Source organism: Dipodomys spectabilis, unplaced genomic scaffold (genome assembly GCF_019054845.1).
Source record: "Dipodomys spectabilis isolate Male_0828 unplaced genomic scaffold, ASM1905484v1 ptg000785l, whole genome shotgun sequence".
Taxonomy (NCBI): domain Eukaryota; kingdom Metazoa; phylum Chordata; class Mammalia; order Rodentia; family Heteromyidae; genus Dipodomys; species Dipodomys spectabilis.
In genome coordinates this window covers 60,902-76,703 of record NW_024871462.1, presented here as the reverse complement: position 1 = coordinate 76,703, position 15,802 = coordinate 60,902, and the positions used below count along the sequence as shown (strand labels likewise).

Sequence of the window (15,802 nt, the reverse complement as noted above, 5' to 3'; positions counted from 1 at the left end):
AGCATTTAAGGTTTTTCACATCTGTTGGGAACAGTTCTCTGAAACCCTGGTGCCCTGGTCGGTCAGTGGTTTTTCAAACAGGCTGACCCTGGACCATGGTCCTTCTCATTTCTGCTTCCGGTGTACTGGAATAATGAGCGCACCACCAGGCCCTGCCTCCTGTGACTTTGTCTGTCTTCTCCTTAGAGTTAATCATCAAGAACATACAGATGTCTTCTATCCATGAAGATGACGTGGAGGAGATTCAGACCAGTGAGTGCCTGCTCTCCAGGGGCCTGGAGCGCCGGGGTGTGGGCGCCACCTAGTGGGTGATCGGGAACCTCCCTGAGAACACGGTTCATTCTTTTAAACTTCACTTAATTTTGCAGTACTGGGCTTTGAACTCATGAACCTGTGCTTGCTAGGCAGGTGCTCTGACCACTGAGCTACGCTTCCAGTCCTGTCTTGTTGTTGTTGTTGGTGGTGGTGGTGGTCATGGGGCTTGAACTCAGGGCCTGGGCGCTGTCCCTGAGCTCTATTCGCTCAAGGCTGGTGCTCTGCCACTTTGAGCCACAGCTTCTGGCTCTTTTTTGGTGGTTCCTTGGAGATGAGAGTCTCACGGACTTTCCTGCCCGGGGTTGGCCTTGAACCGCGCTCCTCAGATCTCAGCCTCCGGGCTGGCTTGCAGACTCTGCAGGGTGATGTGGGTTTCAGATCTGGAGTGCATGAGGAACGACTCCCAGGCATCTGTGCGTCTGATGGCCAGAGACATCATGCAGAAGCTGGACATGAGCTTGAAGCCGCAGGCGTCCAGGATCTCCCGGCTCAGCCAGATGAGCATCACCTTCCTCAGGGCCTCCGGCATCAAATCCCCCAAGAGGAAGAAGCACCTGTTTAAGGGGCTCTTGCGGGAAGAGGAGGACGACTACCAGAAAAGGCTCTGGCTCTGGTGCCGGGGGATCACCAGGCCCTTTTACATGCGCTGCCGGCAGCAGGTGCACAACGCCTGGCTGGTGATGGGCACGCGGCTGCAGCGGCTGCAGCCCGAGCGGCGCAGCGGCCAGACCCAGCACGTCCAGAAGGTTCAGTTCCAGGCTTCCCACGTGTGCCCGGAGGGAACGGCGGCTCCCGATCAGCCCTGAGACGCCAGCCCGGACCTCGCCGCGCGCCTTCCGCCGGGGCCTTTCTCCAGCGGTCGGTTTGTTTGTTTTCTCATTGTGATTTTATTTGCCAATAAATCTCATTTTTTTTCTTTCATCAAAAGGCTCACTGGCTTCCCTCCAGGCCTTGGGAGTTGGCCATCAGCCCGAGTGAGCAAGGCCGGTTCCTGACGTCTGTCCTTCCGTGTCCTAGACAGAGGGAGCAGGACTCAGGCCTCAGAATTGTCCCTCCCCTTGCTCGCAGCGTGGGTGCTTGACCTATCATCTGAGGGGGTGCGGCCGTGGCTCTGGTGAGTGAAAGCCTCAGATACCATGTTCGAGTCCCAGTCTCAGATCAAAAAAAGAAATAAAAGCAAATGACAGTCATCTGAAACTTTGGTACACACACACTCAGACACACACACACACTCACACACACTCACACACACTCACACACACTCCAGACCCCTTGTTCCCGGGGTCTGGCTGCAGGCCCCATCTCCACGCGGGCACCGACTGTCCCCACACACAGGTATAGGTGAAAGAAACGAGAGCCAGGTGCCTGGTGCGGCTCACACCTATCACCTGAGCTACTCGGGAGGCTGAGATCTGAGCGTCAAAGTTCAAAGCCGACTCTGGGCAGACAGATCCCAGAGAGACTCTCAACTTCCTCTTAACCCCCCAAAAGCCGGAAGTGGAGCTGTGGCTCAAGTGGTAGAGCACCAGCTTTGAGCGAAAAAGCCAAGCAAGTGTGCCCAGCCCCTGAGTTCAAGCCTTAGTTCGAGGATAAAACCGAACAAACTAAGCCAGCCCTGAGCCAAGTTCCCTCAGCCCTCCTAATCTGCAGGTGTAATTATGTGCGCTTTTCTGTGTCCTCCCTCCACCCAGATTCCCCGGTGTGCGCTGCCCACAGCTCGCCCTGTGATCTGCGCCCCCTCTTTCTCTCGCTTGTGCCATTACTGGGGCTTGAACTCAGGGCCTGACCACTGTCCCTGAGCTTTTTTTGCTCAAGGCTAGCACTCTACCACTTGAGCCGCAGTGCCATGTCTGGCTTTTTCTGTGCATGTAGTACTGAGCAATCCAACCCAGGGCTTCATGCATGGAAAGCAAGCACTCTACCACTGAGCCACCTTCCCAGCCCCAATGATAAACTTTGATGATCTCTTCCGACACTGTCCCAAAAGAAATGTGCTCTTTACCTGACTTATGTAACTATAACCCGTTTGTATGTCAGGTGCCAAAGGCCTGATCCTCATAATCTGCCTCATTCATCATCAGGATCAACTTTATTCATTGTTACTCTTCTTTTTTTTTTTGATTCTCACTGTTAGATTTACATTGTACTATGGCCTCCCAGCTTCAGGCTAGCATCGAGGGTGGTATCTGTTCTCAGTGTAATATCCGATCTGTTCTGAGACCATACAGGGCATGGGAGTTTGGAGCAGAGAGTGGGAATAGCAGCGCACTATTCGCCCTTGGCCTGAAATCCCAGTAACAAGGAAGCGAAAGCCAAACACAAGATTAGTCAGCTAACAAGACTGGCCTTCCCGACGTGGCATGCCACCGGTTAGGCCCGTGTATCAGGAGGCCGGCTCATTTTATTTTTATAAGATTCCTTAAGCTAGGTCCCATTAATCTCTGTTTTATGAGAAATTCAGGGGTTGAAGGTCATCCAGGAAGTCTGATTTTCCTAGCCAGGTACCCTGTCAGCAAAGCAGTAATGAACACACAGGAGAAAGGAAAAAAAAAGAGCTCAAAAAGGACTAAAAAGACACCTCGTGTTAAGTTTCTACATTACTGGCTGTAAGGGTGCAAGCTCTAGCGCGCTGTCAAGAAAGCAGATTTAAGCTGGGCGCTGGTGGCTCACGCCTGTAATCCTAGCTACTCAGGAGGCCGAGATCTGAGGATCGCAGTTCAAAGCCAGCCCAGGCAGGAGAGACCGTGAGACTCCTATCTCCAATAAACCACCAGAAAACTGGAAGTGGTGCTGTAGCTCAAGTAGAGCGCTCGCCTTGAGCTGAAGAGCTGAGAGACAGCGCCCAGACCCAGAGTTCAAGCCCCACGACTGACCAAAAAAAAAAAAAAAAAAAGAAAGCAGATTTGTACACTAGTAGAATGGGTTTCCTACCTCTGGGTTTGTTTGCTTTTATGGTACTTAGAGGGGCTTGTTTGTTTGGGTCAGTCGTGGGGCTTGAACTCTGGGCCTGGGCGCTGTCCCTCAGCTCTTCAGCTCAAGGCTGGCGCTCCACCACTTGAGCCACAGCGCCACTTCCAGTTTTCTGGTGGTTTATCAGAGATCAGAGTCTCACAGACTTTCCTGCCCGGGCTGGCTTTGAACTGCTATCTTCAGATCTCTGGGATGACAGGCGTGAGCCACTGGCGCCGGGGTGGAGGGATTTTTTTAATACCCTAAAGCTGTGCTCCTTTGGTTGGCTCTTGGCAAATGAGACCATAGTCGGTCCTATGCAAATGAGGTGTAGAACAACCAACCATAGTCAGTCCTATGCAAATGAGGTGTGGAACAATCGACTATAGTGGGTCCTATGCAAATGAAGTGTAGAACAAACGACCGTAAGTCGGTCTCATGCAAATGAGGTGTAGAACAGACCATAGTCCTATGCAAATAGGGTGTGAAACTACCGACCATAGTCCTATGCAAATGAGGTGTGGAACTACCGACCATAGTCCTATGCAAATGAGGTGTGAAACTACCGACCATAGTCCTATGCAAATGAGGTGTGAAACTACCGACCATAGTCCTATGCAAATGAGGTGAACAACCGACCATAGTGGCCGTATGCAAATGAAGCGTAGAACAACGGACCACTCAGAGGAAGACATGCTGAGTCGCCCTGGGCGTGCTGGCCTGACTCTAGTTCTCAGGTCTGTCTCCACTCTCCCCCCCCCCCACAGTCAGATGTGAGGACTAGGAAGGACGGGGTGGGATTTTTGAAACCAGAGCCTGGTTTCAACTCACCAACCATGCCCTCCACTGCCAGCCGTTCTCCAGGGGCCCGCGGCCCTCCCCCACGCACCTCCTGGCTTTGTAGCTGAGCCCACCCTTCATCAGTCAGGCGGAAATCGGCAGCAGATGACAAAAATCTCAACCACGGGAACGCCTGTTAGCGCCAGACTCCCCCCGCCAGACTTCCACCCAGCTCCTAACGCGGGGTCTCCTTCTGGCACGAGATGCTCCCGGCCCCAGGCCCGGGAAGGCGCCAGGCCCGGGGTCATGCAGGTGGTTAGACGGTGCGCACGGCGGGTCCAGGCTCCGGCCTCTTGATAAACAGCCCATTCGTCTTAGCCTGCGCTGGGGCCGCCGAGCATGCGCAATGGTGCGGAGTTGGCACAGCCTGAAGCGCGCAGGCGCAGTGGCCTGGAGGCCCGGCTGGGGGCGTGGCGGTAGCAGTGGGCGTGGCCCCGCAGCACGCTCCTCTCCCGCACGTTCCGTGCGCCGAGCGGCGGCGATTCAAATCCAGCGCGCTGTCTCCCCGGTTCCTCCCCTCCGCGGCGCGGGCTCGCGTGGGCCTGGGGAGTGCAGTGCTGCGCGGCGGCCGAGCCGAGGGCGAGGAGAAGCGACCCGAGGAGGGGGCCGGCTTCCCGCGGACACGCGAGGTTGCGGGGTGCGTGCGAGACGCGGACCCGGGTCCGCGAGGTGGGCGGGGCGAGCCGCGCGCGGGAACCGCTCCGGAAGCGGGGGGCGGGCCGGCTGGTGATTGATGGGCGGGGAGCCAATGCGAGGGGAGAGCGGCTCGAGGTGGGCGGGGCCTCCGATCCCGGGGTGGGCGGTGATTGGCCCGGATCCGGCTCAGCTGTGCCGAGGCCGCCCTGGCGGGGTGTGGGGGCGCGGACGGCGGAACCTGGCCCCGGGGAGCCCGCGGAGGCGCCCGGCTGGGCGCTGGGGACCGGAGGCCGGGGGTCGGGGGGAGGGAGGGCCGGCCTAGCTCAGTTTCCAGCGGGAAGCAAGGCGTGAAAATTCCAAGCCCCGCGAGCCGCACCTTCACATCCGAGGGACGCCTGGAGATGAGGCGCCGACCGCGCCCCACTCGGCCCCGACCTGCGGGGTGACCCCCCGGTGCCCGGGGGCCTGCGGCTCACCCAGGCAGCCAGCTGGTCCAACGGTGGCTCACAGGTGCAGCTGCTGGTGTAGATTCCCCCAGATTACCACGCGTGCGTGCGTGTGTGTGCGTGCACGCGCGTGTGTGCGTGCGTGCGCGCGTGTATGTATGTGCACGCGTGTGTGCGCGCGTGCTATGTGCGTGCGCGCGCGCGTGCTATGTGTGTGTGTGTGCGCGCGTGCGTGCGCGCGCGCGTGTGTGTGCACGCATGCGTGTGTGTGCACGCATGCGTGTGGGCGCGCTCGTGTATGTGTGTGTACGCATGCGTGTGTGCGCGCGTGTGTGTGCATGTGTGTGTGCATGTGTGCGCGCGTGTGTGCATGTGTGTGTACGCATGCATGTGTGTGCGCGCGCTTGTGTGCGTGTGTGCGCGCGCATGTGTGTGCACACGTGCTTGTGCACACGCGCGCACGTGGTGGAACAGAAATCCCATTCGTTGTCTGTTGCCATGTTGCGCGCCAGATCCTGAGAAGCCCGGCTTGTAAGAGGCGCAGTGGGCAGTCCTCGTTAGAAGGCTGGCAGCTGGTCTCGAAGGCCCTCGGCGCTGAGGGTGGGGAGCGCCGTGCTTCCGCAGCTGCTCCCTGCGGGCTGCCGGGTGCGGTGGGCCGTTCCCAGGCAGGTGCGCCGGGCCGCTGCTCATTGCCTTCCCCTGGTGCAGCAGCCAGTGGGGTTTGGCTCTTCCTCCTCGTGCTCATCCCTCACCTGGGCGCCCCTGAGCAGCAGGAAGTTGGTCTCTGCGGGCCAAGCTCTGCCCGACCCCAGGAGACACTGCGGGGTGCAGGGGGCGCTGAGCTCCGGCCTCCGAGTGGCAGCCTTGTCCTGGCTGTGGGAGCACTGGTGGATTTCTCTGTGCCCCTAGGACCATGGCCAACCACACCCAGGAAGCCGGGGGCGTCCATTTCCCCTTTCCCTTCCCGCCCTACTCCATCCAGAAGGAGTTCATGGCAGAGCTGTACCGGGTTTTGAAGGCCGGCAAGATTGGGATATTCGAGAGTCCGACCGGCACAGTGAGCGCCCCGTTTGGCTTTCATTCTTGCGGTGGGGCCGCGATGTACTTTTTTTCTGTGTAGAATCTTAAAAATACATTTTTAGGCCTGGGAAGGTGGCTCAGTGGTAGAGCGCTTGCCTGGCATGCATGAGGCCCTGGGTTCGATTCCTCAGCATCGCATACACAGAAAAGGCCGGAAGAGGCGCTGTGGCTCACTTGGTAGAGCGCCAGCTTTGAGCAGAAAGAAGCTCAGGACAGTGCTAAGGCCCTGAGTGCAAACCCCGGACTGGCAAAAAAATTCCTTAAAAATAAAAGAATAGTGCTGGGCGCTGGTGGCTCACGCCTGTCATCCTAGCTATTCAGGAGGCTGAGATCGGACATCATGGTTCAAGGCCAGCCCAGTTAGGAAAGTCCATGAAACTCTTTACCTCCAACAAAACCATCAGAAAACCAGAAGTGGCGCTGTGGCTCAAGTGGTAGAGGGCTAGCCTTGAGCTGAAGAGCTGAGGGACAGCGCCCAGGCCCTGAGTTCAAGCCCCACGACTGATGGGGGAAAAAAACACAACAAGGAATACATTTGTATTATTGTGTTGTGCAGAGGGAATACCGTTTCCTAAGTTAGGTAATGAGTCCATTTCTTTCTTTGGACAGTGTCACCCCTTCCTTTGCCCCCCCCTCCCCATTTTCCCCCCTCCTATTCCTGCGCACGTTTATAGTTCTTTCTCCATAATCACTTTAAATTCCTTTGCACGCAGTGAGCCGTGTGATTTCAAAGCTGCTCTTTGGGGTGCAGTTATTTCTTCCCATCTCTCCTGTCTGTGGCCCCTTCCCTTCCGTTCCGTGGGATGGTGGCGTGGGGCGGGGCTCGGCACGGGTGATGGTGGCGGGTCGGGTGACGGTGGCGTCTGTCGGCAGGGTAAGTCCTTGAGTCTCATCTGTGGCGCCCTCACGTGGCTCCGGGACTTCGAGGAGGAGCAGCGGCAGGAGGAAGCTCGTCTCCTCCGCTGCGGAGCCGCCGCCGCCTCCAGCCCCTCGTCTTCCAGCCAGGAGCCCCCCGGCACCCCAAGGCCCGCCGGGGAGCCCGACTGGGTCACTCAGTTTGTGCAGAAGAAAGAAGAAAGGGAGCTGGTGGAGCGGCTGCAGGTGCGGGCCTGGGGGTGCGTGCTGGCCGGCCTGAGCAGCGGGGGGACCGCGGGGGCTGGCACAGCCCCTGCTCCCCGGAGACGCCGCGAAGGCGGGGTGTCTCCAGCGTCTCCCCCTGTGGCAGGAGGAGCAGGGGCGGCGGCGGCGGCGGGAGGAGCGGCTGCAGCGCGTCCGCCACGATGCGCAGCTCAAGTATGCGGCCGCCAAGCGCCTGGTGAGCGTCCCGGGCCCCTGCGGGGCTGGGGTGTGGCCTGAAAACCGGGGTGCTGTCCAGGCCCCTGTGGGGCTGGGGTGCTGCCTGAAAACCGGGGTGCTGTCGCGGGCCTCTGCGGGGCTGGGGTGCGGCCTGAAAACCAGGGTGCTGTCCCGGACCCCTGTAGGGGTGGGGTAGGGCCTGGAGGTTGGTCCCCTTTCCCAGTAGGCGGGTACCCCGAGCCATGGGGGCTCTGAGCTCCAGCCAGGCGGTCAGGGGAATGCAGGCCCCGTGCTTGGTGCCCCCACAATCCACCCCAAGAGCTGAGACCCCCTTCCCCTTCCCCCCTCCCTCCCCCCCTGTCTTCTCCCGTCCCCAGAGGCAGGAGGAGGAGGTGGCGAGTCTCCTGCGCCTGAGCCAGGAGATGCTGGCGGGGTCGGGAGCGGAGGCCGGGGCGGAGCTGGAGGCCGGGGAGGAGGAGCTGGTCCTGGCCGAGTACGAGAGCGATGAGGACAAGGACAAGCCGGTGGCCACCAGGTGAGCGGACCCCGCCCCCCCCCCCCCGTCCCGAGGCCCCCCAGCCTCCGCCTGCGTCCACCTTTCCCTGGGGGACTTAGTTTCCCTGCTGTCAGGCTAGCGGCAGGGCTGGGACACCCGTCCTCCTGGACGGTGGGGTCCACGCATGCCGGCCTGTCCCGCTGGGCACCCCCCACCCCCACCCCGCATGGGATGGGGACCCTGAGTTCCCTCTGGTTTCTCAGCGTGGAGGAGGAGGAGGATGACCTGGAGGAGGAACACGTGACCAAGGTGAGGGTCCCGGGGGTCCTGTGTGGGGTCGCACACACCCCGCCGGCCTCGGGTCCCTGCAGAGGGCCGGTGCGTGGCCTGCTCCCGGCGGGGGCTGCAGTGAGCCGTGCTGGACAGCAGGGGGCGCCGTGTGCACGCGGGGCCCAGAGGATCCGCTCAGACCCCAAAGGTGCAGGGCGTCTTCCCACGCTCCCCCCCTCCCATTCCCCCCTTCTCCCCATCTCCTTTTTCCCTTTTCCCCTCCCCTTCTCCTTTCTCTTCTGTTCTCTCCGCTGAGGGCCAGTCTCCCTTTGGGGCACGTGGGGAGATACCCAAGAGGGTGGGGGGGGGGCTTCACCCCGTAAACAGCTCTCCTCCCGTCTGTGACCTCTGCGCCCGGGCTGGCCCATGGGGAGGGGCCCCTCCGGAGCGCCGAGGCCGAGGCCCTGCCCACGGCCCGTGTTCCTCCTGGCAGATCTATTACTGCAGCCGCACCCACTCGCAGCTCAGCCAGTTCGTGCGCGAGGTGCAGAAGAGCCCCTTCGGCAAGGGCACCCGCCTGGTCTCCCTGGGCTCGCGCCAGGTGAGCGCTGCTGCCCCGGCCCTTCCCGCCCTTCCCGCCCGGCGGAGGCCAGGAGCTTCAGCGCTGGGCTCCGTGTCGCCCCCCCCATCCTGTCTCCTAGAACCTGTGCGTGAACGCGGAGGTGAGCGGCCTGCGGTCCGTGGAGCTCATCAATGACCGCTGCCTGGAGATGCAGAGAAGCAAGCACGGTGTGCAGCCGGCGGGCGCGCGCCCCCCCCGGGGAGCAGGGCAGGGGGAGGCGGTGGGGGTCAGGCCCCGTCCCCCCTTGGGAGCAGGGTCCCGTGTCCTGGCCTGGAGATGGGCTTTTGTTTTTGGTCAGTCGTGGGGCCTGAACTCGGGGCCTGGGCGCTGTCCCTCAGCTCTTCAGCTCAAGGCGGGTGCTCTACCACTTGAGCCACAGCGCCATGTCTGGTTTTCTGGTGGTTCGTGGGAGATCAGAGTCTCACGGACTTTGACTTTCCTGCCCAGGCTGGCTTTGAACCGGGTCCTCAGATCTCAGCCTCCTGAGCAGCTAGGATGACAGCTACTCGTGACACGCGGCTTGGAGTTGGTTTTGTAGTCCATTTATGGAGAACATGAAATCCCAGGATGTCTGGAGGCTGGTGTGGCTCCCGCCTGTCACCCCTGCTACTCAGGAGGCTGAGATCGGAGGATCCTCCTGGGAAGCCGGCCCAGGCAGGAAGATCCACAAGACTCTCCTCTCTAAGCACTACAAAGCCAGAAACGGAGCCGTGGCTCGAGCCGTAGAGCGCTAACCAGCCTTGAGTGAAAAAAGCTAAGGGTCAAAGTCCAGGGAGCTGAGTTCAAGGCCCAAGACCGGCGCTTACAAAACAGTAGCCCAGAATGTGACCGTGAGCACAGGAAGGGGCCTGGAAAGTCTCACACCTCCCCCTCTCCCCCCCCCCCCGCCTCCCCCCTGCAGAGAACCACAGAGCGGAGCCCGACCAGCCCAAGAGGCGGCGGCCGGAGGGCCGGGCGGCGAGGGCCGGCTGCCCGTTCTACGGCCACGAGCAGCTGCGGCTGCTGCAGGACGAGATCCTGGTGGGCGTGAGGGACGTGGAGCAGCTGGTGGCGCTGGGCAGGGAGGCCCGGGCCTGCCCCTACTACGGGAGCCGCCTGGCCATTCCCCAAGCCCAGGTGAGAGCCGGGGGGCGGTGGAGAGGGGTCCGGCGGGAGGCGGGCTGGGGCCAGGCCCACGGCACGGCGTCCCCCCTCAACCTGCCCAAGCGGGGCCTCCGATCCCCAGCAGACCCCGCGGCTCTAGGTGACCCCCACTGTGCGCCGGCGTGGGAGCGGCCTGGGGGCCGGCTTGCTGCTCCTCCCCTCGGCCTGCTGTGGAGGCCAGGCCGGCCCTGTGCAGCCGCCGCTCCAGGGATCTCGAGGGCAGACACTCCGGCCCCCCCCCCCCCCCCCGGTTTGTCTCTCGGGACCTGGGCCTCGAACTTGCAGCCCTCCCTTGCCTCGCTGCTGACCCCGTGTTCTAGCCGGGCGGGGTTGCTCTGTTCCACCACCCCGCCGTTGGCGGTGCTTTTATTTCCTCTTATTGCTCTGGGGTTGAGTTCAGGGCCGGGCGCTGTCGGGGGCTTTTCTGCTCAAGGCTGGCGCTCTGCCCCTTGAGCCACAGCGCCACTCTCAGCTTTGCGATTCATTGGCAGTAAGAGTCTCACAGGCTTTTCCTGCCTGGGCTGGCTTTGAACCGCGATCCTCACAGCTCCGCGTCTTGAGTCCCGGGCAGAATGTGGGGGTGGGGGGCGCGTTTTGGGGGCGAGGCCCGTTACCCACCAGCCAGGACAAGGCCGGAAGTGGGGCAGGCCTGGCGGGCCGAGGCCCACGGTCGCTCCCCGCAGCTGGTGGTGCTGCCCTACTCGATGCTCCTGCACGAGGCCACGCGGCGGGCCGCGGGCGTCCGCCTGCAGGGCCAGGTGGTCATCATCGACGAGGCTCACAACCTGATGGACGCCATCGCCAGCATGCACGGGGCCGAGGTCCGCGGCTCCCAGGTAGCGGCCCTCCCCCCCCCTCTGGGGTGGGGGAAAGTGTGGATTCCAGAGCCCGGTGGGAGGGGCAGGGGGGGGGTCACCCATGGCCTGGCCCGGTGGGGCTGGGCGCCCGGGGCGCTGGGCGGGAGCCGGCCTCACCAGGCCCCTGGGCTTTGGCGTGCGCGGCCTCCCTGCCCGCGGCCTCCCTCCCGCGTCCTCCGCCAGTGGCGGGCCTCCCGTACGGGTGTCATGGGCAGCACCTCGCTGAGTTTAGCGTCTCGTGTTGGTGGCCGACCCTGCTGTGGTTTCAGATTCAGAGGGGGTCAGGCGGTGCCAGTGTCCTGCGGATGGGCCTGGTGGGCGCGGGGTGGGGGGGGGCGCGAGGCTCCCGCGGCCTCGGGGCGGCACCCGGGTGGCCGTCAGCGTGCTCTCCTCCCCCGCCCCCAGCTCTGCCAGGCGCATGCGCAGCTGCTCCAGTACATGGACCGCTACGGGTGAGGCGCGGACCCCCCCCCCCCCAGGGGAGGGCAGCCGGGGTGCCACTGCCCCAGCGGGGGTCGGCTCTTGCCATGGCCTGTCCTTGCCTTCTCTCGGGGCAGCAGGAGGGGCTGGGCTTGCTGGGGGAGGGGCGGGGGGGGCTGAGCAAGTGCAGTGTCCCCCCCTCACCCCCCAGGAAGCGCTTGAAGGCCAAGAACCTGATGTACATCAAGCAGATTCTGTACCTGCTGGAGAAGTTCGTGACGGTGCTGGGAGGTAAAAGGAGGCGGTGCCCAGTTCCCCCCCCCCCCGCCCCGGGCCCCCCCAGAGCCGTGTCTCCACATTGTCGGTCATTGTCCTGCGTCTTCTTCCGGGAAGGTGGCTGCCAGGCTCTGATCCTGTGCGCAGGGGCCCGCAGGGGTGAGTGTGGAGGGGTGGGGGAGGACCCCCACCTGAACCTGTCTGAATTCGTGTTTCTAGGGAACATTAGGCAGAACCCCAACACACAGTACCTCTCGACGACAGGTGAGGGGGGCCTCCCGGGCTGGAAGCTGGGGCTTCGGGGCGCCGTGCAAGGCCCGCGTTCCTCCGCCTGCAGGAACGGCGCTGCTGAGCATCAACGACTTCCTGTGCCGGAGCCAGGCCGACAACATCAACCTGTTCAAGGTGAGGCCCCGGCCGGGCGCACCAGGGCCCGGCCCGCCAGCACCGCCCGGAGAGGTGCGGCCGGCGGGAGGAAGAGCAAGCCCTCGCACAGCCCCGTGCCAGGGACCCCCCACCAGGGACCCCCGGGGCCTTGGTTACCCACGGCCTCTGCTTTGCTTTGCAGGTGCAGCGGTACTTGGAGAAGAGCATGATCAGCAGGAAGGTACCCGCTCCAGGGCCAGCCCTCCCCCCTCCTCCCTGCCCTCACTCCCCTCCTCCCCACCTCCCCTGCAGCATGGGACCTGTGGGCTGCCTGGGGCTCCCAGTCAGGCCGCCCTCGGGCCCGTCCTCCACCCCCTCCCGCCCAGCTCTTCGGCTTCACGGAGCGCTATGGAGCCATCCTCCCGGCCTCCAAGCAGGAGTCCAAGTTGTCTGGCTTTCAGCGCTTCCTGCAGCACCTGCACGAGGAGGCCTCGGCCACCCAGGGTGCGTCCAGTGGGGGGGGGGAGGGGGAGAGGCCCCGGCCTGAGCTCCCGGGTCTACCCCCACACTGCTCTGCAGCCCCCACAGCCCCCACAGAGGAGGCCGAGGCCCCGCGGCTGGCCTCGCCGCTGGTGCACATCGAAGGCTTCCTCGCAGCCCTCACCACCGCCAACCAGGACGGCAGGGTCATCCTGAGCCAGCAGGGTGGGTCACGGGGAGGCGGGCCTCTGGGGGGTGGTCTGGGCAGGGTCACCTGTGGGTCCCCCCCCTCCTGGGAAGTTAGGTGTGGTGGGCAGGGCTTGAGTGCCCTGGGCGTGGCTTGGTCCCCTCCTGGGAAGTTAGGTGTGGTGGGCGTGGCTTGCCATGTGGGCGGGGCATGGTTTTGGTAGGCCTGGTTTGAGCGGTGTGGCACCCGCCCTCCCCTCCTGGCCCTTGCAGGCAGCCTCAGCCAGAGCAGCCTCAGGTTCCTGCTTCTGAACCCGGCGGTGCACTTCGCGCAGGTGGTGAGGGAGTGCCGGGCCCTGGTCATTGCTGGTGGCACCATGCAGCCGGTAGGGGGCCCAGCCCAGCCAGGTCTCCGGTGGAGGGAGGGACCCAGGCAGGCCCAGCAGTGCCCACTAGGTGTCACTGCCGCGCCACCGAAGGGGCTTCCGGTTGGGGTCACGTCCGGTGGGCTTGGGGGCTCAGGCAGGTGGACACGCCTGGCCAGTGGCAGGTTACTGCCCTGTGCATGCGTGCGGGATGAGGGGAGAGGGAGGGATGCAGGGGTGAGGTCACCTACACGCGCGTGTTAATTTGTGGTGTTAAGTCTTGACCTAACGCCCATGCCCCTCGCGCTGTGTCCGCCAGTAACGTCTGTGGATCCCTGTCCACAAGGCGCTCGAACGCGGGTCTGGGCGTGTGAGGGGAGCGGGCTGGGTGTCGGGGGCAGTTCTCGTGTGCTGCAGCGCCCGGCGGTCACCGAGTGCCCGCGTTGCGGCTGGCAGGTGTCTGACTTCCGGGAGCAGCTGCTGGCGTGTGCCGGGGTGGAGGCTGAGCGCGTGGTGGAGTTTTCCTGTGGTGAGGATCGGAGGCGGAGGCTGGGCCGTGGGTGCTGGGCTGGGGGGGGGCAGGGCGGAGCCTTGGCCTGGCCCGGCTCGTCCACCGGCTGCACCACCCGCGTGGGCCGGGACGCGTGGGTGAGCATGGCTGTCCTTCCTCAGCCGGGACCTGGCCCGGGCAGTAGAGCACCCGCCTGGCGCCTGGCCACCGTCCCAGTGGGCGGCTGAGGGGTGCACAGGCCTGCGCTGGACCTGCCTTGTGGAACTCCCCTTCTGGGTCTCTTCAGGTCACGTGATCCCGCCAGACCACATCCTGCCCCTGGTCATCTGCCACGGGCCCTCGGGCCAGCCGCTGGACTTCACCTTCCAGAAGCGAGCCCTGCCTCAGATGGTACGCGAGGCGTGTTCCCTCCCCGCCCCCCCCCCTCCCTCCTCCCTGCCTGGAGGGCGGGGCCCTGACCGCCCCGGCACGGGGGGGGGGGGGGGGGGGGGGGGAGGATTTGGCAGAGGAATCTAGTTTAGTGAGGAGGGCAAGTGCTGAGCTGAGCCTGCCAGGCTGTCGGTGCCGGGGTCCCGGGCACTGGTGGGGGGGAGGCTCACGGGACCCCGGGGGGCGTGGCTGGGGGCGGGCAGAGGCCTGGAGGTGTGGTTGGGGGGGCACAGGACCCTGGGGCTCCTTGTCCCCTTTGCAGATGGAGGAGACGGGCCGTGCCCTGTGCAACCTGTGCAGTGTGGTCCCCGGAGGGGTGGTGTGCTTCTTCCCCTCCTACGACTACCAGCGCCAAGTCCACGCACACTGGGAAAAGAGTGGCCTGCTGGCCCGCCTGGCCATCAGGAAGAAGGTGAGCTTGCAGTCCTGGGGGGGGGGGTGCCCCCGTGCACACACACACGCCCTCTCCTGGCCGCCAGCAGATAGGCGAGCGGCCCTGCAGCTGGACCCCGCGCGGACAGCCGCTCAGGGCTGCACGCTGCGTGCGGCTGCCCCGCGGCCCCTCCCTCCGAGGAGGCCCACGCCCCTCCTCCTCCCCGCAGGTCTTCCAGGAGCCCAGGAGCGCCGGTCAGGTGGAGCAGGTGCTGGCGGCCTACGCCAAGTGCATCGCGGTGAGCGGGGCTCGGTGGTGTCAGACCCCACGCGGGCCGGGCGCGGTCAGGCTGTGGGAGCGCGGGGTGCCCGCCGGGGCTCGGCAGCTCTGGGGGTCTCTCCAGGGCTGCAGCCGGGCAGGCGGCACAGTGACCGGGGCGCTGCTCCTCTCCGTGGTGGGAGGGAAGATGAGCGAAGGCATCAACTTCTCGGATGACCTGGGCCGGTGAGTGGCGGCCGTGGGGCTGCGTGGGGCTGGCTGCTCAGGGCCTGGTCCCCCTGTGTGTGGTGGGGGGGGCACTGGTCCCTGGGTGGGCGCCCCTCCTGGGTGGGCGTGCCCTAGGTAAGGAGCTCTGTGCAGGTGTGTGGTGATGGTGGGCATGCCCTACCCCAACATCAAGTCTCCGGAGCTGCAGGAGAAGATGGCCTACCTGGAGCGGACACTGGTGAGTCGGCCCGGGGTTCCGGGTGGCGCCCCGCCCCCCGCCAGCGCCACACTGACCGGCGGTTTGTCCTGCCAGCCTCGGGCGCCGGGCCAGGCCGCGTCGGGCAAGGCGCTGGTGGAGAATCTGTGCATGAAAGCCGTCAACCAGTCCATCGGTGAGCCGCGGCGGGCGGGGCGGGGGCCGGGCCTCTGGCTGGCCTGCTGGGGAGGACGCTGACGCCATGGGCCCGGCCGCAGGCAGGGCCATCCGGCACCAGCGGGACTTCGCCAGCATCGTGCTCCTGGACCAGCGCTACGCGCGCCCCCCGGTCCTGGCGAAGCTGCCCGCGTGGATCCGCGCGCGCCTTGAGGTCAAAGCCACCTTCGGCCCGGCCTTCGCCGCAGTGCGCAAGGTCAGCTGCCCGCCCTCGCCCCATGCCCCGTCCCCGGGGCCACCGGCCCCCAACAAGGGAACCCTACTGTGCCCAGAGCTGCAGCGCTCATGCCTTTCCTTCTCGGCAGTTCCATCGTGAGAAGTTGGGTGCCGCTTAACGGCAGCACCCCCCCCCCCCCCCCCCCCCCCCCCCCCCCCGCTGCGGGCAGCTTGAGAAGGGAGATGCTGCGGACCCGGCTTCTCAGTGAACCACAGGCTGCGGGGAGGAGCCCCCCCACACTCCCACCCCCAGCTCAGCGGGCTGTGAACCTCCCCCTTGTCTGTTTCCAGCGCCCCCCCCCCAATCGCCA

At 64.4% G+C, this 15,802-nt stretch overlaps 2 protein-coding genes across 2 annotated transcripts in view; both read left to right on the top strand.

Moving 5' to 3' along the window:
• LOC122102530 (maestro heat-like repeat-containing protein family member 1) overlaps window positions 1–1,457 on the top strand; it is a 35,788-nt gene extending 34,331 nt beyond the window's left edge. The window contains exons 40-41 of the mRNA XM_042673271.1: window positions 187–252; window positions 694–1,457. Coding sequence (XP_042529205.1) covers window positions 187–252; window positions 694–1,121 — 494 coding nt within the window. The 3' untranslated portion in view covers window positions 1,122–1,457. The remainder of the gene's footprint in view (window positions 1–186; window positions 253–693) is intronic.
• Window positions 1,458–4,659: 3,202 nt separating this feature from the next.
• Window positions 4,660–15,781, top strand: Ddx11 (DEAD/H-box helicase 11). The gene is made up of 27 exons (XM_042673272.1): window positions 4,660–4,741; window positions 6,096–6,243; window positions 7,140–7,367; window positions 7,492–7,581; window positions 7,940–8,097; window positions 8,322–8,367; window positions 8,822–8,929; window positions 9,030–9,117; window positions 9,852–10,066; window positions 10,777–10,929; window positions 11,356–11,402; window positions 11,582–11,661; window positions 11,866–11,910; window positions 11,984–12,051; window positions 12,215–12,253; window positions 12,399–12,516; window positions 12,592–12,717; window positions 12,952–13,064; window positions 13,500–13,572; window positions 13,841–13,944; window positions 14,246–14,395; window positions 14,586–14,654; window positions 14,760–14,860; window positions 14,996–15,080; window positions 15,156–15,234; window positions 15,317–15,471; window positions 15,581–15,781. The coding sequence occupies exons 2-27, from the start codon at window positions 6,100–6,102 to the stop codon at window positions 15,608–15,610; spliced, it is 2,712 nt and encodes a 903-aa protein (XP_042529206.1). The 5' UTR covers window positions 4,660–4,741; window positions 6,096–6,099; the 3' UTR covers window positions 15,611–15,781.
• Window positions 15,782–15,802: the final 21 nt, after the last annotated feature.

Bases quoted from the DNA above. Each gene is read 5' to 3' on its own strand.
- Ddx11 (XM_042673272.1), top strand. From the start codon at position 6,100: ATGGCCAACCACACCCAGGAAGCCGGGGGCGTCCATTTCCCCTTTCCC. The intron at 6,244-7,139 runs GTGAGCGCCCCG...GTCTGTCGGCAG, and splicing joins TCGAGAGTCCGACCGGCACA to GGTAAGTCCTTGAGTCTCAT. The intron at 12,517-12,591 runs GTGCGTCCAGTG...ACTGCTCTGCAG, and splicing joins GGAGGCCTCGGCCACCCAGG to CCCCCACAGCCCCCACAGAG.